This window comes from Chiroxiphia lanceolata, chromosome 14, assembly GCF_009829145.1.
Source record: "Chiroxiphia lanceolata isolate bChiLan1 chromosome 14, bChiLan1.pri, whole genome shotgun sequence".
NCBI lineage: Eukaryota > Metazoa > Chordata > Aves > Passeriformes > Pipridae > Chiroxiphia > Chiroxiphia lanceolata.
Window position 1 is genome coordinate 17,432,150 of NC_045650.1, and position 26,125 is coordinate 17,458,274.

Genomic DNA, 26,125 nt, shown 5'->3' on the forward strand with positions numbered 1-26,125 from the left:
CTGAACTGGCAGCTCTTGACCCAGCAGAGACAGGAGGTGCTGCTGTACATCCCTACCTGCAATCCCAGCCTCTGGAATTAAAGGCTGGGAGCAGCAAAGATACCCATTTCAGAGGCTGAATGTCTGTGAAGACCTTTCCTGCTTATCCTGTTCCTAACAATACATGGGTTTTCTTCGAACCCTGTTAGTTAAATATAATTTGGTGTATAATGAGCCGTATCAGACAGTTTGGGCTGAGCCAATGCATGGGTCAAGGGACTTCATGCCTTGAGGGACTTAGTGAGCAGTAGGATTTCACTAAGGAAGTATCACAGGATGCCTCTGTTCCTGCAGCAGTTCCCAGGGGCCTTCTGCAGAGATAGGTGCTGTAGGACTGGGAGAAGAAGGCAACACTTTAATATTCAAGGCTGTAGTTGGACTGAAAATTTACTGAGTAAAGTCACTGCTAAGCCAACTTCTGAGGAATTTATGAGAGCACAACTCAGTTTCAGAAGAGTGCAGATTGCTGCACCCACAGGATTAAGGAATGTCTTTCACAAAAGCAGGCAAACTGCTGAAATCCTTTAATTAAAATAAATATTTTTCTTTTCCCTATTAAGACAAATCTTCCTCCACCAGGTAAAATCTATCTTGTAAGTGACAACTGATTAATGTATCGGTGAAGGATTTATTAGTATATTTCTTGAAGCTTGTTGAAATATTTCTTTTTCCTGTCGTACATCTTCATAGTATTACTCAAATCTGCAAAGGCAACTCTTAAAAACACAGGGCAAGCCCCAACAACAGAACGTAGCACTCGTGAAAGTCGGAGAAGGGAACTAGTAGGAAATAATATTATGATCTTTGGGCTTAATCCTGCACACCCAGAAGAGCCTGTGCCCGCAAGAATTCTGTATTTCTCAATCATTAGACTTCAGATGTTGGGTGTTACCCAATATTTTTGTTTGTAAAAGCAGTCTTTAAACGGTTTGAACCCTGCCTTCAAGGTGAAACTGGAGAAAATGCAGGTTTTCTCCTATCACTAACTGATCTGCATTTAAACTATCCCAGCCTGGCTTTGTTTTGGAGGTGGTAGTGCCTTTAATGGTGCCCAAACATGAGAAATGCAGTATGAGAACTGCATTGTTTTGACTAGGAGCTACAGTTTTTTGCATTTTCCCCCACTTTGTGTGTGAACATAATCTTTGTCACGGCAAATGTGATAATCTACCTCACTGAGAGTAAACTGTGAATTGTTGCACAGCCTGGCAGGGTGAGAACAACTTGTGACAGTGAGGTGCCATGCTCTAGTCTCCTGCTTAGAGCTAGAAGCAGCAGGATTTCCAAAGCCCTGGCTTGCAGCATCCCTGTAACCTGAAATTACCCTCCAGGGAGCTCAGACACTGAGCACAGAATCATGGAATCACAGAACAGTTTGTGTTGGAAGGGACCTTAAAGACCACCTAGTTCCACCCCCCCCCTTGCTGTGGGCAGGGGCACCTTCTACTAGACCATGTTGTTCAGAGCCCCATTCAACTTCCAGGAATGGGGTTCCACAACTTCTCTGGGCAACCTGTGCCAGGGCCTCAGCACCCTCACAGGAAAGCTTTTCTTTTTAATACCTGATCTAAACCTACTCTCTTTCAGTTTGAAGCCATTCCCCCATGTCCTGTCACTACATGCTGCTTGACAACTGTGTGTTTGAGGACTCAAATCTACCTCCAGCCATCAGAGGGTAGGGCCTTTATTCAGACAAAATATGGATTTTGGGATATGCTTGACTTCCAGGTGCAGGAGTCCTTTGAAGAGCTGGCTTGTCGAGTGTTACAAGCTCTGCCTGCTCAGCAGTTGTTGTCTGGGAATTCAGGCATTTGTTTGCTTTGTGGGTTTTGCAGTAATGTCTCTGCAGGGACTGAACCAGTAAGTCATTGTTTTATAGCTCTTCGGTAGTGCCTTGATTCATCTTTTCACTGGACTGGGAACTGCACATTTTCCATGAGGTCAGATTTTTGGCTCTGGCAAATTAGCACTCCTTTATCCATGGGGAATCAAACATTGTTGATTTACATCAAAGATGTAATTCCTTACATTTTTGGTTGCTGCAAATGCTGCTCTGTGAACTTCTCCAGAAGACAAACCCAACACAGCCCCTATTAAAAAGGAACTTTGGGAGACTCGTGTGGGAACAGCCCACCCAGGGCTCTGGCTTTGCTAATCTGCTGTGCTTTTGTAGAGCTTTGAGCAGTGTTACCTTCAGGTCTGGTCACGTTGACCTAATCCTTCATCAGTGCTATAAATTGCTGATAAATTTTCTGGCAAAACCTTCTGGCTCCAACATCCCAGGGAAACCTCTGACTGGAATTGGGCTCTCCCACTACCAGCATGGCAGGGGACAGCTTGCCTTTCCAGGCACAGCTGAGCAGGATTAGCCAGACCACCCTGGCAAGAGGCTCTGTTATCCCATCCTCACCTTCCCTGGCAGACCACAGTCCTGCAGCAGCTGCTGGGGAGAGGCACCTTGCCAGGAATGCCTTGCAGAGAGCAGAGCTGCAAAGCAGCTCATCCATCTCCCCTGGATTACTGTTCCTCTGCTCTCCTTTTCACTGCTCCCTAATGGAGCCGTGTCCTGGACCATACAGGGATTTCAGTGCTAACACAAGAGTCTGCTCTGCTCTTTTCCCCTAATCATATTTCCTGTTGCAGAACAAACCTGTGTAAAAACATCCACAAGAAAAATTATTCCTGTGAAATCTAACCTCTTCCTGATTTCACTGGCCAGCTGGTGCTGGGGAGGACCAACCAGCTGCATCTGCAGCTCCCTGGAGAGCAGTCCTGCCAGCAGGTCCTTCTTCAGCATGATAACAGTTTATAGCTGGAGAGCCAGCATCTTCCTCAGGACGTGAGGTCTGAGCTCTCAGTGAATCAGCTCCATCCCACCAGTGTCACGTCTGCCTGTAGCTGCTTGAGGCAGATTTTTCCAGCTGCTCTCTGTTGCTTGTCTGAAAGCAACAGTCATCTGGTCAGGACCTTGGTCAAAACATATTTCTCAGGAGAATAACAATGGAGCGAGGTTTTTCTTTGGTCAAGGAGCCCCATGCAAACAACAAAATTTCCCACTGGACAAAAAGTGTTTTATTTTACAACACTTTTGTTTGTTGGGGTTTTTTTTCCCCCACAAATAAGGAGGTCCAGCTGTCATCTGGCTGTGGAGACCTGTCTGTGCATAGCTGAGGTGCTGATGTTGGTCCAGGATGTGCAGACCTGCAGCAGTCACCACGTTGCAGGTGATGGGAGCTGGGAGGACCTGCAACCTCCCAGACCAGCCAGGATTGTCAAGGTTTTCCCATCTGCTCACCCAGAGCCCCTGCCCAGCTCTCAGACCCCAGAGCCCCCAGCAAGCCCCTTGCTGCCCGGGTTTGCCTGTGGCACTGTCCCTGAGCTGGGGTGCCCAGCACCTCTGGGAGCTCCCCACAGCCAGGCAGGAGTCTGCTGGAAATTCGGTGGAACCACGAAACTCTTCAGTTCCCGCTAATCAAGGTTTTCCTGATCAAATTGCACCCTGTGGCAGGAAAATCCCTCACACATCGTTGTGGAGCTGTTTACTACAACCCATGAGTGTATTGTGCTTACTCTGCTCCCTGGGAGGGGATGTTGAGCCAGATGCCTGTGAGCACTGGTGGTTTTCCCTATTTCTTCATGTGCATTCTGCACATAAAACACTTTCAGGCTGACTGTTCACATGCAGCTGCTTGAATCTTACTCTCTAGAAACAGGAACATATGCAGGACTTTTTCTTCTGTTTTACTGTTCCAGTTTTTGCTTTTTAAGAGCTAATAAATATTTTGTGTTGTGTGATACCTGGCTCAAAGGAAAATCCTGATGCCTTATGGTAAGCCATAACTACTTTATATTTTAATTTTATTTTTTGTGATTGTGTGTTTGAAACTCAGTGTAGCTGTTCAAGTGTAGTGCCGAATATGGATTGACACGTACCATAATTTCTATATAAATTTGAAAGAGTTTTCCAGCACTTCTTTATTTTTAAGTGGCACTGGTATTTGTGTTCTTGAAATAACTTTTGTTGTATCTGCACAGAGTTCATGGGGATGCTTAAACTATGTATTTTCAAACAAGCATGTGTGTATTTGTGTGTATGTTTACACCATTGTTGGACCAATGTGTCTCATCCCTTTCCAGCCACATTCTGGATGTTCTGAAATCCTTCCTGTGTCATTCCTAACTTAAGTGTCTTATATTTTTTTCTTTCATGGGAAGATTTAAACACCTTTTCATATAATTAACACTACTTAGGCTTGTCCTAATTCAGCACTGGCTTGCTGAAAAGAGCTGTCAGCAGATATCATGGAGGGGCTGTCTGTCCTCCCCAGGCAGTTATTTTGGGTTGAATGTCAAAGATCTGCACGCGTAAGGGAAACCAATAAGATATTTATGTGAGCCATAAAGGGCTGCTGTTTGCATTGGTGATTCCTGGTCACCATATGGGATGGGGAAGGCACAGGAGAGGAGGCCAGCACTGCTGTCCCCTCACACTCCAGGAAAAAAACACCTGACCCCTGGGAAGATGCTATTTTAAATGCTCTGAGTTGCAGCTCAGGGTTCAAGGATGATTCTCTGATGGTTATTTGGACCTTGCCCTTTCCCCTGCCTGTGCCAGCTGCCCTGCTCATGCCCTGACCCTGCACTCAACCCTCTGGAACTGGCTCCAGATCCTGCTCATGGCAGCAAAGGCAGGATTAGACTCTGGCTGTGAGGTGCCTCCAGGACTCACCAGCTGAACTGTGCAGGAAAGAGCACTTCTCCCAGCCAGGAGCACTTCTCCCAGGGGTACTTGGCTGTCCTGGTCTCCCTGTGGGATGTGCCTGCCCTGCATGTGCTGGAGCCCAGTAGGGACTGTGGGGTGATGGATGCTCAGCCCCCGGCAGATCCTGCCCTGCCCACGGCAGTGGCAGTGCTGCATCCCCACTGGAGACAGAGGCAGGAGGTAAAAATTAGGAGAGTGGGAATTGCCAGGTCCCCTGGCACCCCAGGTCAGGGCATTCAATGTACAGAATATCTGTCTTTTCTCTTGTTAGTCCCACTGCATGGTGATTGCACCAGAAGACCTCTGCCAACATCTCTGTTAACTCTCCAGTACAAGACATTGGATGCAGTTTAAAAGGAGAAGGGAAGGGAAATTTATTTTGCTTATCCCAAGGGCTTGGAGGCTTGAGGAGGAAAAATCACTTTCAAAAGATGAAACAGGAGAAAGCCAGGAGTCTGTCCTTACTTTGAGAATGTGAAGGAAGGCCTGAATGGTGACATGGAGCATTGGCTCCTTTTGCTGCCTGTGCTGGTGCCATCAGAGGCAGCTGCTCTCTGCACACTGGGGATGCTGCTTTGCCCATCATGTTGCTTTCCCCATGCACAGCCTCAGGGCCAATCTGCAGTGTCTTGCTCTGCTGCCAGACTTGTTTTCATAGTTACTGTGAAAGCCCTTCATGCAAAATGTTTCTGTTTAAATAACAACTTCAACCTCTTTTTTTTTTTTAATATGTCTATTTAATTCTGGAACAACCTGAAAACAAGATTGGAAGTAATTACCACAGGGCCAGGACTTGGACTCGATGATGCTGATGGGTCCCTTCCAACTCAGTATATTCTATGATTCTATGGTTCTACTTTTACCACAAAAGTAATTACTTGGGGGGCAAATGCTGCTGGGAAAAAAAAATGGTACAAGGCAGGTCAGGTGGCCAGTGGAGATATTGGTGCAATGCCTGCCAGCAGCACATGCTGGAGGGACACTGGGATGAGACCTGGGCATTCGTTGCAGGCAAAAGGCTGAGTGTGGCCCTGGCAAGAGAGTCCCAGTGATGTGTCAGCCCCCCTCCAGTGTTCAGCACTGCAGCAGCTGTTGGATTCCTGGTGCCGTCACTCTGGTGACACAACTGCTCTCATGGAACGGCACCAGGCTCTGGGCATGGTCCTGCACTCAGGTTTGCAACAGCACCATGGCAGCCAGCCTGGGAGCTTGCTCTGCACAGTCCAGGAACTGCAGCTGGGTTCAGAATTGCACAGAGATTTAAGAGCTGTGCCTTTCCAGGTAAACTCATTTTTGAAGCCGGGCTCAAAGCCATGTGGTGGGAAGATTTAGGACTTCCCTAAGGCAGCCTCTGGGCCAGGTGGGGGACCAGCTGTATCCATCTTCCCCACAGCAGGATTTGGTGAGAGGAAGCAAGTGGAGGTTGTTTTCTAACTGTTAATGAGCACCTACATGGTCAGAGCCCAGGAGGCTGTGGTTGGCTCCTGCCCGACCTGTGGGGCAGGCAGGGGGAGACAGTGTGGATGAGAACAATTTATCTTTGGATGTTTTCATGTTCTCTGCTCCAGATGGACTCAGAGCTCAGTCTCCTGGGTTAGAGGTGTTATTTCTGTCTGCTCTTGCCTGAAGAGCAGGAAGTGGTCCTGGAGCAGCCCTGGGCTTTGCTGCACAGGGCCAGCAGCTCCCACTAACTCTGGGCAGCACAGATCTGAGTCTGCAGAGAGGGAGGAACAGGAGCAATAGGGGAAATGGCACCTTTCTGGGAACAGGGATGCACAGATTTTCCCTGTAAACCCTGTATCCCGTGGCAGAGCCTGCCATAGCCACAGGACCCAGTTGCAAGCAGTGCTCGTGGTGCTGGGACCAGCCAGGTCTGCCAAGAGCAGTTGTGTAGCAGAGCTCTGCACACAGACAGTGGGTCTTTGCCTGTCCCAGCTCCTGCTGGGAGCTGTGGCAGGGCCTTTCTATTCTGGAGATAACTTTTAGCTTCTTTTACATCTCTCTCTGGATGTATTTGTGGCATGTTCATCAGAAGTTTTTGCTCTGCCAGCTTTATAACTTCATTTCAGTTATTTCTGTAATGCCCTGGTGCATTTAGCAGCAGAATTTGGGCTCTGGCATGCCAGGCTGTGCTTCTGTCCCCTTCCAGCTTGCTGGTCCCCAGCATTTCCCCAGCCTACCCTGCACACCCCCGGCCCCTGGAGCCTATTTTTGACATAGGCTGGTTCCCAAGTGCAGCTACACGTGTTGGTTGCTGCAGTTTAATTCCTCAACACACCTTGTAAATCTTTTCCACAAAAGTTTTACGTGCTCTGGTGTGCCAGAGCAGAATCCAGTCACTGAGTCCTGTATTAGAACTGACACTGTGCCACAATAAGAACAAAATTATTCTCCCAGGCTCTGCTAAACCCCCAGCCCAAGCCCAGCTGCAGGAGAGGGAGAGTCAGAGCAAGTCCCTGTGTGGGCAAAGGGCATGTACAGGTTGTGGAAGAAACTGCTCAAGGAGCAGAAGATGACTCAGTGTGAAGACAGGATCCAGCAGGATGTGGACACTTTGGTCAGGGTGTGTTCCCAAGGTAGGAGACATGTTCCACACAGAAACCATTTCACTGGGAATTGCAGGGAGCTGGTGATGGATGTGTGTAAGGGGTACCTCATACACAGCCGGGAACCTGCCATGGAGTCATCTGAGAGGGAGAGGGAGTGCGTGTTGTTTAGCTTTCAGCTGGATGGGTCTTTCTGGGAACAACACTGATTACAGAAAGCAAAGATTCCAGCAGAGCCAGCTCTGTGGTAGCTGCCTTGTTAGCCTACATGATACAGGCACATTCAAACAGCTGCTGTCCCCTTCTAAGATGCCATCAAAGCCAGGATAGTAGCCATCAGCAAAGAAATATGGAAAACTGAGGTCTCCACTCACCAAAAATGTAAATATTGACACTGTGCATTGCTAGAGAGTCTGGATTCTGTCCACCATTTCCTGAAAACCCATGATAGCTGTAAGTGTTTAATTCATTAGTGCAAAGAAGGGGTTTCTTTTCTTGCAACACTCAGTCTGTCTCCACTGCCTCCTGCTGCTCTTCCTAGCACATCTCCTCACGGTGACATCCCCTTTCCAGTGCAATCCATAACACTATGCTGGAGGCCACAGGTCTGTTCAGAATTACCTAGTCCTTTATTCCGGTGCCTTGGAAAGAGCTTGTTTAATGCAAGTTCTGTAAAAGAGACTGGCTTCCCTGAAACATGAGGCAGTTAAGAGGCTTTTACAAGCCATCGATTTTCCATGCCACTGGCAATTTCAAAACCATCCCTTTGGATCAAATGACTCATGCTATTCGATACCAAATGGTCTGTTCATAGCTGGAGCCTTTTAGTTTTTATTTTGCTCAAATAGAAAGCTGCTTCTAAACATAGACCTGCATTGCAAAGTTGAAAGCTTTTATTCTGAACTATCACATCCCCGTATTTTAATCTAGGATGACAATGGATTGCTTGACAGAACCAATGTAGCACAAATGGGATGAATATATCAAACATATTTTAACCAAAAGAGATTTGGCCCATTTTTTGCATTTCGCTCCATTAATGATCTTTGCCAACCACTTTGCCATTTGCAATGAAATGTTTCAGCAATGATGCTGCTGTTCCTTTATTTCGTCAAACAGAAGCAGATTTTTGCAGAAGCACTTTTTAATTTCTGCATGCAGCTGCATATCTGTCAGAGTCCAAGAACCCAGCTCAGGGGCCTCTCTGCTCTTTGGAATTTCTTATTCAGCCTGGAGGCACTTTTACAAGTCTGCTTTCCCTGGGCTTTAGTGCAGAGCAGCTGTGAGGCTCTGGGACCTGACCAGGCTCCTGGAGGAGGAGGAAGCTTCTGTGAGATGTTCCTGAGCACATAATGACTCCAGGAGTCAGTCACCCAGCTGACAAATCCCAAAAAATCTAATTCATGAGCAAACCAGAGGAGTCAACTTCCAAATACAGTTGCAACAGGGAAGGCAGACAAACAGGAAACAATCCCTGTGGTTTTTTCCCATTGCTGGGCACAGAAGTGTCTTGCTGCTGATGCCGTGGGGCTCCAAGGAAAGGTGGGCACAGGAGGGCAGAGTAGTGAGGGGCTGAGCCCAGCCAGCAGTGATGCCACCAGCCACAGCACTTGGGGACAGCTCAGAGCTTTGCCAGGGCACCCTCCCAGGGCTTGCTGGTGAGCCAGGGCTGGTCTGGTTTCAGTTACATCTTCTTCCATGAGCCTGTCATCACTTCATGACGGAGTCTTTTGCAACAGAACCCCATTTACAGAATTGTCAGTAGGTTGCAAATTGCCTGCCTGTCCCTGCCCTGACCTCCAGGCCATAAGGCTCTGGTCCAGCATGTGCAGGGATTTGCCCTCGCCTGTCCCACAGCTTGCTGGGGCGTTGCTGACAGCTACAGTCGGTAAGGTTGGTACAAGCCAAGGTCTGAGTATGTGGCCTTTATGCAGAGGTGTGCCCTGAGCCACTGATGTCTCTCCTACACATGGGCTTTGCTGGAATGGGGCATGGATCCTCTCCAGTGTGCCCTCAGCTGAGCTCCTCCAGGACCAGCTTGGGGTTTGCACTGACTCTGGCAGGGGCAGAAACACAAGCATCAGGTACCAGAACAAAGAGAGGAAGAGAGAAGCACCCGTAGTTTGCAAAGGGAATTGTTTTGGACAGGAGAGTGGCCAGAGGAGGCTGGACCAGCAGGCACTGTTCAGCACCAACCTGCACTCACTGGTCCCTCACAGTGCTCCAGCACCAATGGCTGTATTGTGGAGCCCTATTGTTGCAAATCCCAACTACATATTTTTTCCAACCCAATTTTCTCAGGAATTGACCCAATTCTTGCACTCAGGAACTGGCATTCACCCTGCTGGCAAATGGTTCCCATTTGTTTCAAATGATCTGCCCAGGATGACCTTTTCTGCTTAAATAGCTTACACAACAAGAATACATGAATGTTAAATTCTAATCTTACAAAACTCTGAAAGCAGGGCCATTTACCAGCAGCAAGGGACTTTTTCCCCCCATCCTTTTCAGAAAGCAAAAAGGAAAAAAACAACCAGCACTGTGCAATTTCAGTGAAGGGAGAATTCACTCACAACCCCCTTATCCTCCAAGTTCACAGGGCTCAGGGTTAGCATGACTCATTTCTGCTACTTTTTGCTGTGGAAAGATGAGAAGGAAGATCACCAATGACAGGTAAACCCCCCATGGCCTTCTGGGGTTGTTTCCCAACCAAATGCCACTGCAGATCAGGACAGTAGTGGGTCATGAGCTTGCTGGTTCCACACCTCAGAGCTCCCTTTGGCACCCATCAGGACTAACTGGTCCTCACAGTTCGAGTGCTCTTCCTCACACTCCTCTCTGTTTTCAAAGCCATGGTGTCACCCAGCACACAGCCCCTGGTGTCTGTTCCTGGAGGCAGTTTTTACAGCCAGACATAGGGGATCACTTTTTACCTTTGGCACAGTAAGAGGTTGAAAGGTTCTGAAATTTTCCTTGCAACTGCCTTGGAAGTCCCAAAAGTTCAAAAGTTCTCTTTTGAACGGTCGTGCTCTCCCCATTGTCACCTACTGCCACAGCATCTTGTTGGAGCCAGAGCCAAATGACTGTGAGGTGATGGGAACAGCTCCACACCCGAAAGGTGACTGTGCCCCCTGAGGTCTGCACAGCCAGGGCAGCAGGCTGGCAATGGAGAGGATTCCTGACAGGTGGAAAGGGCTCTGATCCTGCCTTTGCTGCTCCAAAACATTCCCATTGACTACAACTGGGGAGTGATAAGTCATTCATTCGGGCCTCAAATCGAACAGCGACACCGTAAGTCTTGGTGCTTGGAGGAGAGTTTTCTTCCTGACAAGAAGCACTCCTTCAGTTCCTGACACTACTTCTCACATTCTTTGCATGTCTGAACTGTTTCTCAATAAGCCTAAATTTGCCCATGGGAAGATGCAGCCTGAGCCACAGCCCATTGCTTGTCAGGGCATGGGCGCCACAGCTCCGCTCTTTCTGCAACGTCCTTCTTTGCCCCTCCTGGATGGGAGCTGCTGCAGCCAAATTCCTTCAGCTCACACAAGGCAACATGGAGATGGCTGGCCCATGCATTGCTGGCCATCATCCTTAGTACAGCAACAGGAATCATCAGGTTGTTTTTCAGCAAGACGTGTTCGGTGAGAAAATCCTCCCCTGGGGCAAACCAGGTGTGGTTGAAGCCGCTGCTCCTTGCACAGAGTTCTCCAGGCTGGAGCCAAGGCTGTTCTTAACCTCTGTCTGTCAGAAAACGTCTTGTGCTTTCGCTTGTGCTGCCATACCTCTCTGAGCTGCTTGTTCCAAATCCTAGCCATAGGTTGCTCCCCGTCTTTATCTTGTATAAAGTTTGGCCCTTTCACTTTCAGCTGTGCCTACAGAGCATTGGTGGTGATCTGTGTAGCAGCAATTAGCTTAAGAAAAAAATTACATGTAAAAAAGGTCATGTTTCCTGCAGGGCGATGCAGGAAGGGAGGGATGAAGTAGATGGTGACAGGTATGGCCATACAAGGCTCGTGTGATATGCCCAGCCCACAGGAGAGGGGTGAGGGGATGGAGAACTCTCTATATTTTCTGCAGAGCCCTGAGAGCAAGAGAGGCTGGACTTGCTCCAGAGCCATCAAGCTCATGGGAAGGTACCATGGTGGGTCACACCAGGGCTGGCCCTGGGGACCCCCAGCTGGAGCCCCGTGGGCTGAGGCGACATGTGGGGCTGAGGGGGGATGCGGGGCCGTGGCTCCACTGCCGGGCCCGCCGTGTGTCACCAGGGCACAGAGCCCACCCTCCTCCTGCCATTTGGTTCTCATCTCAGTGAATCATTTCAATATTTCAAGCACATCTTTGACCCACAGCAGCACAGTAACAGCAACAGCTGGCACCAGCACTTCATAAAGCCCAGCAGTGACCCCTCAGGTGCCGGCTTAGTAAAGCCTCTGATCGTGTGGCAAGGGCAGTAACATTGCAGTGAGGCACCTGATCCCCGAGGAGAATAGAGGAGTCCCCTTTAAAAACCCCAAAATTTCTATGAATTACAAAGTTTTGAGCAGAGCATCCATGAGGCAGCTCAGCATTCCAGAGGCAGATGGGCTCCCATGCACTTGGAGGCCCAGGTAAGAGCTCTGATGATTTTAAATCTTGCAGTGAAAGCCTTTGTTTATTTTGGCTTGCCTTGTGAAACCGTATGAATACATTCAAAGTGACTGTATTGGAAATTAAAAAAAGCTTCCTCCACCAACATTCACACGCAGCCCTTGGATGCTGCTGCTCACCAGCTCTGGATTACAGCTGCTCCTTTCCCCAGCTCTGTCAGCCAGCTCTCCACATCACCGAGTCCTTGGACTGAATTTGGAGACCCTTCTGAGACAGAGACTTATCCAAACAGCCAGGTTTGTACTGACACAAGTTTTATGTTGTGTTTGATATGTTAGGATGTAATTTTGGTCATTTCTTCTGACTGAAAATTCTCCATACATTCTCATTTCACACTGAAACAGAAAAATTGCTGTAGTAATAATTGCTGTAACTTATGTAACTTATGTGATAAAACATTTATACATATGTGATTGACTTATGTGATGTAACAATTACAATTATGTGCTGGATTTGGGGGATTTGACATTAATTTAAATTGAAATTAGCTGTTAAAATTGTTGTGTATTTTTAGTTGCTGCCATGTGTTGCCAGCTAGAATTTCTGGTTAATTTAAAACACACACACACCCCTGCCAGCACAACCTGTCTCCTCTGGCTCCTCTGATTCACTTTTCTCAATGTTGGCCCCAGTCCTCAGATTTCTAAAGTTCCCTCTGACTGGAAGTTCTGTCATTCAGCAGAGCCCCGTTTCCACATTGACACCCTGTGGCTGCAGGTGCTGACTAAGCAGCTGTGCCAGAGTATGACCTGGGAGTCCACTTATCTTAGCCAAGGTTGTGGAGTCATTGTAAAGTGAGTTTGTAACCTGAATAGATCTCAGAGATGCGGTGTCTGCTCACACAGATGCCAAGTTCTTACACAAGAGGAGCTCAAGCAGTGGCCTCAAGCTTTCAGAAAGATTAATATCTATGTCTATAGATATTTATATACCTATATCTGTATCTATATCTATATATTTCTCTCTCTCCGTCCCCATCTATCTATACCTGTACCTGTATCTATATGCAAAAAAATTAAAGCCCACGTGCCTAAAAACCTGTAATCCAATACTTTCTGGCATAGGGAAGCATGCTGAGCTGGCAGTATCCACAGGCAGTAATTCCTAACCACCTTCAGCCTGAAATCTGAGGGAAGGAGTAGTCCCTTTCCTGGAAACTCTGCTCCTCTCCCCCTCAGTCCCCATCTCCCCTTCAAAAATTATTATGGTAACTAAGAATTCTCACAAGCATTCCTATCATTCCTACCAATTCCTGAAAGAGGAAAGACAAAGGCTGGTGATAGTTGCATAAGATATGTCCGTTTATTGGATAAGGGCAGGCTCAGTCATTCTGGTTTTGATCTTTTTTTATGAACATGTCATTGGTCCAAGGCACATCCTGTTGTAGGGGGTCAGTCTCTCAGTTGAATCACTCTTTCTGCAGAAGACACTCAGCAGGCAGCTCGGTGACTGAAGAGGCTGTGCTTAGCTAGCCAGAAACTATGTCAGATGAAGCCAAAGCCATCCCTGTGTTGTCATCAGCAAAAGTTGCAAATAAGAGTCCCCTGGGAAATGATTAATCCGACCTGGTAAACGAGTGAAAAGGCGCTTGTTGTCAGTGCTCAGCCTGCAGAGGGAACACCCGGGCTCCGCGGATGTGCTGAAGCCTTTGAACTCCGCTTTGTTTCTCCAGCCCCCTCGCACACGTGCTGCAGGACCAGTCCTCCGGCTCCGGAGGAACCCCGGACCTCCTACCTCCAGATGGCTCCCCAGAGGCTCTACACTCTCTCCGTGATGCTGCTGTGGGGCTGTGTGGTGACCTCCTCCTCCTCCCACACCCCAGGTAAAACCCAGCGTGCTCTTTGTGCCCCTGCCTAACCCTGCTTCATGTTCACTTGGGCTCTTTATGAAGTTAATCCTTCAGCCAAAGCTTCTCGTGCGTGTATGTGTGTGTGTGTGTATGTGTGTGTTTTGCAGTGAATGGCTGATTTATGCACCTGTAATCCATTGTCTAAACATATTTTATGTGTTTAGTGGATATTTTTCTGAGTGAATTTGAAAGGAACAGAAACTGCCTTTGGTACACAGTGAATATATTGTTTGATACAGAGATATCAAATATAAATACTGCTCGGATACATCAATGCTCCTGAGTGTGGTCCCAGCTGGACAGACTGTGCTAGGTGTAAGAAACACAAGGCTTAATCATAGTTGGAGAATAATACTTTCTTCTAAAAAGTGTTTCTATGCAAGCTGTCATCCATGGCAATGGCTCTTCAAGCACTCTTTGCTTCAAGCCCTCCAGCACCTCTTTGCTGCACTGCACCTGCCAGCCCCAAGTCTTTTGGCCTCTGTTAGCTGGGGCTTTGCACCCAAAAACTTTCCTTCTCCAGAGGGATGGTGAGCAGGTCTGGCCCTCCCTGCCACACACAGTGCAAGATGCAGAGGTAAAAAACTTGTCCAGGAGGCCACTGAGAGGCTCCCTGTCCTACCAGGCAGCATGGACAGAAATCTGCCAGCAAACATGCCACTGCCACGCTGAGCAAAGCACACTGGCCTTAAAATGGGTTTCTGAAAACATGAGACTCACCTGCAGCCTCTGTGAGCAGCACAGAGAAGTGCAGACATACAGCAGGGACGTATGGGGGGCACCTGACAGGCTGCAATTTTCCCACTGGCAAAACAGGCGGAAAATTGCAAACCCTCCTGCTGCTTGCACCACCTCAGACAATGGCACGGCGTGGAGCAAAGTGGTGGGAGGCAGCTGGGGATCAGCAGGGGTGTGTCACCAAGGCAGTGATGTTGGCAGGAGCGTGCCCAGCAGCCAAGGAGGGGTGGCCATGGGGGCTGTGACTGTCTTGCCAGCACATCCCTACCTGAGTCACCACCAGAAGCCTCAGGGAGACAAGTTGTTAATTAGTTTTTTTCAAGAAACATTCAGGAGCAGCTTTCCTTCAAGGCTGGATAATGAAATAGAGTGTTTCTAGTCCTCTGTCCTGTCTGAATGATGTGAGTGAGACTGGTAATGTAATGTATTATTGTGAGAATGAGAAACTGCAAGAGGCAGTGCTGACATTTAAAAAACAATCAGATTCCAGAATGCAAGTCACATTCCAAAAAGAAGCTTTTCTGTTCCCTCTGAAATCCAATCAAAATTTATTTTGCAAGAGTTGCTGTTTACAATAGCAATTGTTTAGGGAAAATATGGCTGTTTTGCTCAAGATCAGGATGTAAATAAATTTCAGAGCATTATCATTTCCAGTCAGAAATTCCAGTTTTGACCAATCTAATCCCCTCTTGACAGCTCATCACCAGACTCATGAGAAAGGCTTCTAGCTTTTTGCTTCCTTGTTTGCATTGCTGCAATTTATCCACTCAGGAGGAGCTTCCCAAGCATGGGAGAGCTCAGCTCCCAGCCCTGCCAGCAGGTGTGGAAGTTCTCCCTCCTGCTGGCCCCCATGGCTCTCAGCCTGGTTTGGCTGCTGGGAGGAACATCTCTGTGCCTTTGTCCCCCTCCCTCCTCAGTCTGGCTGTAAATGGCCATTCTGGATGAGCCACTTGTTCATTTTTAGCAGCTGCAGCTCTTGGAGCACTGTTCCTGCAGACTTGCTGTCCCCAGTCTGCTTCTGGTGCTTTTGCATGTCTGCTAAGCCCTGGGAGGTGTGTGAGATGCCCTCACCTTGCCCCCACTCCCATGCTCATCAAGAGCCCAGTTTGAGCACCCTTTGCATAGGCAGAGCTGCCCGTGCCTCTGTTTCCTCTCCTCTGCCCACACTGGGAAGTCTGTGCCTGTCTCAGTGTAGCCATATCAGATCCTCTCCTCTGCAGGAAAATGAATACAAGATGCTGCATGTGCAGGGCTGTGCCCCACTGGAGCTGGAGCAAGCCCACTACTCACCTTGGAACACAGGGCTCACAGTTGTGGGAGGGAGAGTCCTTGTTACACAGAAAAATACATAAAATCTAATTTTTCTCTGAATCATTATAGTCTATTGTTCCCGGCTCCAGCATCGTCCTAAATACATTGCCATGATCTCCTACTTTGACATCTCCTGTAATAACAAATCTCCCATGGAGCTTTACATGCTGGGAAAAGTGGGATCTTAAAACTGCTGCCTGGAGTGTGTTTCATTTTGGAGAATTCCCACAGAAGAAACAAAGCCTCCAGCGATGTACCCTGCAAACTTTCCAAGGAGCACGTTAAAGTTTGATTTATGTCACCATCTTCCACTGAAAAATATTCTCAGCGTCTGCTTTCACACTGGATTTATAGAAAAAAAATAAAAGGAAAAGTGGTGTAAATCCTGATGAAGACGTGAAAAAGGTGTCAGAGGAGCCAGTGACCTGGAGGCCAGATTCAAACAGAGAAGTGGTGGCAATGCTGGACTGACACTACCAGGAGATGGGCTCCAAATCACTGTGAAATAAAGTGTATCATGCAGCAGATAGGTAGAAACCAGATGGATAATCTCACCTTTAGACAGCGGAGAAAAATGACCTTAGATGTTACAAAATTTGGCTTTGTTTGAGCTAATAAAACTGAGTAGCCAAACAGCTTTTTTTGTATGAATGATGGCTCCACACAGAGCTGGATCTGCCCTAGTATGGAATTAATCTATAATACAGATTTATTAGCATATAGCAGCACCTTACAATACCTTGGTAAAAGCCAGGCTGACTGTAAAGGTACATTTTTGCATAGCTGATACATGTCCAAAATAAGAATGATTTTAACTTTCTGCTTTTTTACCTTTTTTTTTTCATTAATCTTTAATATACTTGAAAGTAATATTTAAAGCAATACGGATGATTTGTGTCTGTTACAGTTAAGGAATATAAATCCCTCTGACAGCATGCTATGATCTGTCATCCTGTGTTGATGCATGTGCTGAACACAATGTTTGCAGATACTTGTCCTGAAAGTTGGTAAATATAATGAGTTAAAGGTATGCAAATACAGGACATGAAAGGTCATCCAAGGACAGTTGCTTTGCTTAAAGCATCTTGGAAAAGAATGTCAAAGAAGTGGCATTCTCTGGGCCTTTCCAATGGTCCTTGAGTATTTTCTTGGAGCATCAGCAAAAACTGGTTTTTGGGGGCAGAGCTTGTGCAGGTTTGTGGAGAACAGGCTATTAAATAGCCAGGGCTGGACCTGAACCAGCAGCACTTCACATCCAGCAGCTGATTTTGTCATATCATCAAACTCCACAACTGTTTTTTTGTTTGTTTTCTTTACTCTGACATTCTGTTTTACTCTCTGCTTTTTTTTTTTAACGTAGTTGCTCCCCCACGAGACCTTGAGATCACCGACCCCGGACTTTTAGGTCCTCTCGATATAGAGTGGAAACCTCCACCCGATGTACAAACCTCCAGTGAATGCACAGTAGAATACAAGTTTGAATATCGCAACACTGGTGATACAGACTGGAAGGTAAGAGTTAATCCTCCTAAATCCACCCTGTTGTTCTGCCTTCAGTTCCTGCACAGGTTTATGTTTGCCTTTCAAGGAGGCGTGGTACCAAAGCAGTTCCAGCTTTCCATGAAAAAGCCAGGCTGTTCCAGTGGTTTGAACCTTTTGCCAAACAGGAATGTGTTTTGAAATGTAACAGCAGCAGCATCCAGAGAAGGGGCTATTTCTGTCAGAGGGCGGGGTGTTTGCTGCCTAAAATAATCCAATAACATTTAATATCATTCTTCATTGTAAAAGACATTACACTTTCTAAAACATCCTTACAGGGCTGGAACCAAAACTCAGTGTCAACAGATCCTTAGGGATGCAAAGTGGTGAATAAATAGAAGTTAAGTTTCATTAATTATCCTAATGTTCTAACATTCCCTTTACCCAAAAGGGACTTTCCAATTACCATTTACTTTTGTCTTTCAGATATGGTTGACTCTAACTGAGCTCTGTGATAAAATTGTCAGTCTTCTCACGTTGATGTGTAGTAGGGCAGTGGCAGACAGGCATAGCAGAGGAAGGGTTGTAGGAATATATTTTGGGAGTGCTTAGAAGATGAAAGCTGCTGCAGGGTTAGGAAGGTAAATGGAGTGGGGAAAGGAGAAACCCAGCAGGAGGCTGTTTGGTTGGCACAGGGTACTGAGGAACACATGAAAAATGTGGATGTGCCTCAAGAACCCAAAACCCAGTTGGTATCCTGAAAGGAAGAAGGGTTTTTTTGCACAATCCTAAAGCAGGAGTGCTACAGGTCTTGCCAGCTCAAGACACCAGGCAGAGAGGGGAGCAGTCAGTGGGCTCAGCAGAGCTGTGGAGCACAGCTTCTTGCTGGAATGGTTTCTGCATATCCTGCATGAACATCTGCTTCATCTACCCAAGGCAGGAAAGCCAAGGCTGCCAGGCTGTGTTTGGCTGCCACAGAAAAGGGTTTTGGCCCAGACATCCCATGGGAGCCTGCAGAGGTGGAAAATCCTGTGTCAGTTATGGATTGCAGTTGTGAATGGTGCTCTTCAACCTTATGTTGGTCATGATGCACCTCACACTCCCAGATGTGCAGCACTGTGAGTCTCTTCAGATTCTTCTGGGATGATTGGAACTGGGATGTAAAAGAAAAACAATTGCAGTTTCAAAAAGCTCATCAGAATTCCCAAAATCACAAGTTATGAAAGTGTCTTATACAAGGCAGATCTACAGACCAGGAAAAAAAAAATCGCCTCTGGTACCTTGCCAAAACCTTGACCCCAGATGAGGTCATGAAGAAGAGTTAGCCTGAAAAAAATTCATTGGACATCAGCAGAAGCAGATGTCATCAATGTCTGCTAGAAACCTGGTTCAACAGGTTCTTACCCTTGGGGACTGCTGGGCTGTGCCACCACAGTTCCTGCTGCAGCACACGGATGCATTTGATCCCATGTTACTTTGTCCTACTTGGGCTAATGTGACACTTCCATCATTTGTAGCCCTTGTCAACTTAGTTTCCCTTGCATAAAGTAAAGGGGAGTAAGCTGAGGAAAAAAAAAATAGAATAACCTTCAAAAGAGGTGCTCAAAAATCCCCCAAAAGACAAAGCCCCGTGGTACTCGGTGGTGAGCCCGTGCTGCAGTGCCTGGCTGCTGGTCCATCTTTGCAGGGTGTGTTTGTGCTTTCCACAGGAACCAGCCACTACAAGACACATTGTTCCTTCTGTTTCTAATTATCTCAAGTCATGAACAAATGCTTTTTATCTGGATTAGTAGTGATGTCACCATCAGATCGTCCCCAGTCCTCCTTGCTGCTGGGGATCCCTTTAAGCAATCTGCTCCCTCTTGTCATTGCTGGTGTCCTGCGGGTGGAGGGACTGAAAGCCAGCAAGGCTGGGCACAGCAGGTGGTACAATAGAGCTGGAGAAGCCCCGGGCGAGTGAAGCAACTCAGAAATGTAAAGAGACATTGGAGCACACAAAGGAGCCTATTTGCGGCTACAGTGAGAGCAAAGGTAGCTAATTCTGCAGCCCACTTAGCAACAGAAGAGGTGCTTAAAAAGTCTGTCTTTCAACCAGGTTATTTTTACTAGGAGGCTAAAATTCAGAGTTGGATTTGACCTCAGCAGGACTGCTGAAGTGAAGGTGCAGACTCTGCTCCAAGGACAGTGTACCAGTGGTGTGGAGGTGCAAAGTGACTGGATTTATGCTACCTTTCAAGTCCCACTGCAAGGTTAGGAGCAGCCTGTGATACCTGGTGCAGTTTTGTGCTTTGCATGAGCCTGTTGCATGAACCAATGCTGGCCTGAGGGTTGCTGGATGGGAAAGACATTGCAGGGCTTATTGAGGAATAAGGCACCAGAGCATCTCTGCTTCCAATGGCTGTGGTTGTGGTTACTGAGTACCTGGGGATCATTTCCTTCTGTCTGCACCCCAGTTCTGCTCAGTTGCCCTGCAAGAGCTCCACTGCTGAATAACAAGATCAGTTGAGCATCTTCCTGCTCTAAGATGAACTGGCCTTTATAAGAGACAGAGCACTTGGCAGTAAAATTATCTAATAACGTTGACTGGCCTTTTTTTTGCTTTCTTTTCCTTTCTTTTGCTTTCATTTGCTTTCTTTTCCTATCTTTTCCTTTCTTTTACTTTTCTGTCTTTCAACTGTAGCACACAATTGTTCAAAGGCATAAAATGGTACTTCTGCTTGGCCTGACCAGTACGTTGCTGAATAACTGGTACGTTATTTCCTTCTCATTCAACAGGAAAACTGGAATCACAGGTCCAGAATTTCCACTGCATCTATCATGACTGGGAATACCTCAAGTGCACTTGGCAGCCAGGTCTCCTCGCTCCTCATGGAGCACATTATGGGTTATACTATTGGTATGTATCAGCAAACTAGAAAAATACCCAGGCAGCAATCCAGTGAAGCTCTCAGGGTACTAAAATGCCACAATAAATATGCTTTTATGGCTGGCAATACTATTGCCCAATCCCCCTAGGATGAGCTGAAACAATGTCCCAAGCAGCACGTGCCTTCTGGCAAGGGAATATACTAAATCCCTGCTTACTTTCTTAAAATCAGGCTCATGCTGACCTTTGCCAGGTCACTTCCTCCTTTCCTTTTACTCACCCCCATGGAGTGTTTTCTGCATGTTGTCCACCACAGAGACTTGTGCTTTCCCTTTGCTGAACACACCTGGATTGTTCTGGCTGCACATTTCCCATGGTCACAGTGCATGTATAGGATAGGATTCAGCATGAGCTTACTGAGCTTCAGTGAACCCTAGAAAAAGAGTGGGGCTTCTTGGCCACTAAGAGTTCTGGTCTTCAAATATATTGTCATAGCACATCTCATACAGGCAAACATGCTGCTGAAAGGTAATAAAAATGCATGTTTCTCAGCTGTTTCTATTAAACTGCTGCCTAAATTCTGTCCTGCAGGAGGAACATAGCTAGAATTAGTGGTTTGGGACAAAGTGAATGCTGTATTTGGTCTTCATTTGCTATGATACTATGGGAAGGATGGCTAGTTAGCCTGGGTTTCGTGTCATTGGGCTATGTGTAGAAAGGCATAGCTGCATTTTAAAAAGAGATTCCATGTAGATGTTGGAAATAGTCTTCAAAGCAGAAGCACTGACTCAAAAACATTTTGCTAACTGCAAAAATCTGCTTGAGGAGAACCATGATTCATGCCTAAAAGGAAAACAAACACAAAAACTCTCAACCTTTATTTAATTGCTGTAACAAAACCAGACATTTGGATCTGGGACCCATCGTATAACAAGATCGGGTGGGAACAATGGCATCCTTTGATCCCTGTGAGCTAATTTTTATATTACTAGTATATTTTGACTTGGCAGGGGACCCTTCTGACCAGAGTCAGTGGCTAATGGTGCAGAAAGGGTCCTACAGGAGGATGGCTGTCTCCATGAGCAGGGGCCAAATCCTTCCCTGGCTCCAGTCACAGTGTGGCACCTCGTAAAGCCTCCTGTGCTCCAGCAGTGGGCTTGGGGAGAGATTGACACACCCTACAAACCGACCTGGGAAGCCATCTGTGCATGTTAATTTGGTTTTTTCTCCTCCCCATACTTTTCCCGTAGTAGGAGTCCAGGTGACTGATGCATGACACTGTGCTTTAGATAGGCTGCAAACAGCAGTGCTTGAGGCTTAGGTAAAGAAGGCCCTTGTTTTGGTTACTTTCTGTTTTCTTACACACCGTTAGGTACGAGGGGCTGGACCAGGCAGCACAGTGTGATCACTACATCCAGGACCATGGTATGAACGTGGGCTGCACTCTGCGAAACCTGAGCCAGGCAGAATACCAGGATCTCAACATTTGTGTCAATGGTTCAGCAGCAGCCACCCCTCTACGGCCACTGTACAGCACCCTGCGCCTCCACAACCTGGGTAATGAAAGCAGCAGGGCTCTGGGGACCCCACATGGCCACCACACACCCCAGGCTCACACCTTGTGTGAGGGGGCTCCAATAGATGTGGGTGGGTGGCTGTAATGTGTCTGGGTGGATTTCCCCCCGGAGAAGGGGCTCTGCGGGACTTCAGTGTCCAAGAGTGTTTGCAGGTGAGCAACACCACTCATTGCACACCTCGGAGGGTCAGAGGGTCCCTTCAAGTGCTGGGTTCAGCAGCTGGACAGCTTGGGACATAAATGGCAGATGGCAGAGCAGCTATGGGTTTTTTGGCTCTAGCAGCACCATCACAGAAATATCTTCATTTACTCCTGATGGAATTGAAACCACTGCTCTGCTCTTTGCAAGCACAGGAGAGCTCTTTAGGTGTTGCTGTTCAAACCAAGCTAGGACTGGGAGGAACTGAGTGCAAGGTGTGATGGGGTCTGTCAGAACAAAGGTGGATTTCAAACCCGTCAGAGACAGGGAAAGGAAGCAAAGCACAACATGATGTGCAAACCTTACATGTGCTTGGTCTTTATTATGGGCTGATGCATTCACCCACATGCCAGAGAAATAAAGGGCTAGTCCTCCAGCTAAGCCATGGGCTAATGAGCAGGATTTTTGAAATCAATTAGTGCTGCCGTATACTTCATATGTGGCTTTGGGCATCTGACATAAACCAGTCTTTCCTGGGATTCAGAGAGTGTCAGGCCAACACTGCTGTGGTGTGTAAGTGCAGGGGCCAAGGCCAAGGGAGGGCTGACTGGCTGCAATGTGAGGGGAGCATGCCAAGCACAGGGCTCACACCCCAGTGTTTCAAAACCCCTGCACTGCATCCCAGAACAAGGACCTTGTCCAGCCTGTGTGCCGAGTTAAAATAAGTAACACACCCTCCAGCCTCTGTGACATCCTGCTCCTCCAGCATTGTGGCTGAGAGCAAAGGGAGCTCAGAAATCCCATCCACGGGGAAAAAGGGACGGAGGGCGGTGGTGATTAACTGAAGCCTTTCCACCAGGAGCTGTCTGAGTGCACCTCTTGACCTTCTCTCTTTTTGTCCCCCCTTCCAGCCAAGCCCTCCCCCCCGAGGCAGCTGGTGGTGTCCGTGTCTGCAGCCGAGGAGCTGCGTGTGGTGTGGAGCCCCCCGGGCGGCCAAACACCGCCCCAGTGCCTGGAGTACGAGGTGGAGGTGGCAGAAGATCTGGGGGAGGCCAAGGCTGCCTGGGCGGTAGGGACAACACACGCTGTGCCACGGGGAGGGGCAGGGGTGGGGGAGCCCTGCTGATGGCAGCGGGGAGGCACCAGGCTGCAGGCAGCGTGTTGTCAGCTCCTCACTGCCCGGCTGGTGCTGCCGGAGGAACGCGCTGACCGGCTGCTCCGCTGCACATGTTCCCACTTAACCCCCTGACCTCCAGCTGCAGCGTTTGCTTTAGCAGGAAGAGATCCCAGCAGGAGTCTCCCAGAGAGCACTTTCTCAGATCTCCTGCCTGTTATCTCAGAAAGCTGTTGTCAAGGAAATTTAAAGGCTGTTGTGGTTTGTTCCCTTGATTATGATGGCACAGCTTGGTCCAATAAAACTAGAATTTGAATTTCTCAGAAGAAGTGGCCTGGGACAGAACACACCTTTTATGCATGGTGGTTTTTTTCCTTGTGCATTATCCAGGTGCAGTCTGGAGAGCAAAAAGTAAAAGGACTAATTAATCATAGGGGACAACTGAGGGACATTTTTTCTTTAATTGCCATATTCTACATATGAGTTTTCTTAGGTAATTGAAAGAAAGATTCCCTAAATTAACAGGCATAAATGGCAACATACATGATGGCATCCCCAGAAAGAGTTCGCAACATATTTGTCTTCACTGTCATCTTGTTGGCATCAGCCAGTCCAAAACTGTTATGAAATTATTTAAAATTGCCAGAACATGATCAAAGAGTTTGCAGAGCCTGGACAGTATGTTCAGGAACATCAAGTCATGACAGAGAGCTACTGGTGGTGGCACATAATTCCTTGACTTTTATTCTCTGTGCTTTGTTTCTCAGCCTGTGTTGACCCAAATGGAGACTGCTTGCACAATCCCCAGAGCAAATCAAAGCCACGTTTCATGTGTTCGTGTCAGGGGCAGAACAAATATTTTTTGTGCCGACCAGGGCTTTTGGAGTGAATGGACACAGGAGTGTTTCTCTGGTATGGAACCCAAAGTAAAGTGTTTCTTTTACATCCTTTATAAAACCTGTTTGGGACCAAGTGCTGATGACTGCCCTGGGTATCTGCTGGTGTCCAGCACTGGAGGTGGGATGCTGGCTTAGTTACACCCTCGACCTACTCCAGCACAGCCATTCCTACAGCTTTGCCTCTCCAGGGCACTGGGCAGGCAAACCTCAAAATATCAATGCTTCTGCACCAGCAGCTTTCCCCAGGGGAGAGGCACATAGTGGTAACTACATATATACACAGGAAATAATTACCCTAAAGGAGTATGTTACCCTATACAGTACTATATACCTGGTATATATCTGTAATCATTCAATCAATAAATAAATAACAACATTGATGGTAACAAATGTGGACACAGTGAGTTTGCATCTGAGCCCACGCTTTGTAAGAGGTAATATAATCCATTCTAGCATTTCTTTATTTGCTGTCATTTATCTTTGCAGTGTCCAGAAAAGAGGGCAAGCAGCTATTTATCCTCATTCCAGTCATTCTGAGTTTGTCAAGTAGCCTCATAATATTTATGTTGATTGGCCAGTGCAAGAAAAGGTAAGCACCAAGGCAGCCTCTCCAAGCAATGTGCTTTTTTGTGGGTGTCTAGAACTATTTATAACTACAGTTATAAATGAAACAACATATTAAATGTCTAAGGGACAAACATTAATAGATGCTGTAAGACTGGACACCAAATAATAGTTTATTTTCAGTAAACAACCTTCCTAAGTGTGTCTGTTTCTGATATGAAATGCCTCTACAGCAACCCATAAACTCACAGCAGAGACTCAAACACTGCTCATAGGAGCCCCGACTGCTTCTGTTAAATGCAGCAGTTACTTGCGTGCACAGCAGCATAAATAAAGCCATTATCATGTCCCAAACCACTCAAGAGCAGAGATTTGTACTGGCTGTGTTAGAGAAGTGCCATTTTAATGGCTAAAGCCTCATTCTCTATGCACTCCCATCCCAGTTTGCATTCACATCAATGATGGTGCACGGGGAAAGCAGATGCAGTGGATGAATTTGCCTGTATCCAAAGTATTGGTACTGGATACTTTCTTCAGGTCTGAGGGGTCATTTAGAGAGAACTGATCCCTCGGGACTGATGATTATTATCTTTTCCTCGTGGCCATATAATGTAAGCAAGTGGGTAGCTTTTCTAACATACCTTTTTAAGGCATCACTCATGAGGGAGAACTGGCTAGAAATACTTCTGTGTGGTCATCAGAGATCAACTAACACCTGTTTGGCAGTCAAATGCATTGAGTCTGACACACTCTCCTTCATCTTTGTTTCGCACCCACCTTTCAAATGTTTTGGTGTGTGAAATTTGAAAAAAGTGTAGATGCTACTAAGAAATCCGTGGAAAGCAAATGCTTCCTGCATTGCCACTGGGATGGGACAATGTCTGACAGGGATGCTGTAGCATGTCCTCAGCTCTCTTGGTACTGGGAATAACAGTCTGTGTCCATTTCAGATCCGCAGAAGGAAAACCATCAGAGGCGTCTGTGGGATGTTAACTCTGCTTGGGACTGCTGTACCACTTGTGTTGGATGGGTTGCTCCTGGCACATCATCCCAAGGGCAGCTGAGAAGCCCTGAGCTTTCCACAGCCCTCAGGGGTCTTCCCCACCTGCTGCCATTTGTGAAGCCGGTTGTTGCAATTCAAGTCCTTAATGGACCCAGAGAAATTGGAGGAGTTTTAAACTGACCCTGCAGGAAAACTGGAAGAGTTTTAAGCTGACTCTGAAGCAAGCTGTTTCTAATAACCTGGCAAAGGGGAGAAAGGAGGCAGTGGAAATTGCCATGAATAAAGATAACACGTTGTTCTGTGGGTTTGTTTGGGTTTTTTCTTCTGTAAGGATTTTAGAAATCTGTCACCAGGACACACATACTGAAGGGCAGCACCTCACACACAATGCTATATGCATGCAAAACCTGCAGCTAGCCACTGCACCCCGCCTTGCTCTCACCACATCTTCCTAGTCCCAAATAGGGTGAGCCCTGCTGAGAGCATCTAAATTCTGAATGTGAGCTACTTGAGCTATTTATTTCATTAGCTGATATGCCTTATCTGCTGAAAAGCTGAAGTGGGGAGGCCTTGAGAGGAACTTCTGCTATAAA

General features: G+C 47.2%; 1 protein-coding gene across 1 annotated transcript; it reads left to right on the forward strand.

Moving 5' to 3' along the window:
* Positions 1 to 3,688: 3,688 nt before the first annotated feature.
* On the forward strand, positions 3,689 to 25,850 carry LOC116794105 (interleukin-13 receptor subunit alpha-2-like). The gene is made up of 10 exons (XM_032702470.1): positions 3,689 to 3,868; positions 13,667 to 13,816; positions 17,253 to 17,404; positions 19,467 to 19,620; positions 20,147 to 20,267; positions 21,610 to 21,794; positions 22,864 to 23,021; positions 23,834 to 23,978; positions 24,452 to 24,554; positions 25,480 to 25,850. Exons 1-10 carry the CDS (start codon positions 3,859 to 3,861, stop codon positions 25,520 to 25,522), a joined length of 1,221 nt encoding a protein of 406 aa, XP_032558361.1. The 5' UTR covers positions 3,689 to 3,858; the 3' UTR covers positions 25,523 to 25,850.
* Positions 25,851 to 26,125: the final 275 nt, after the last annotated feature.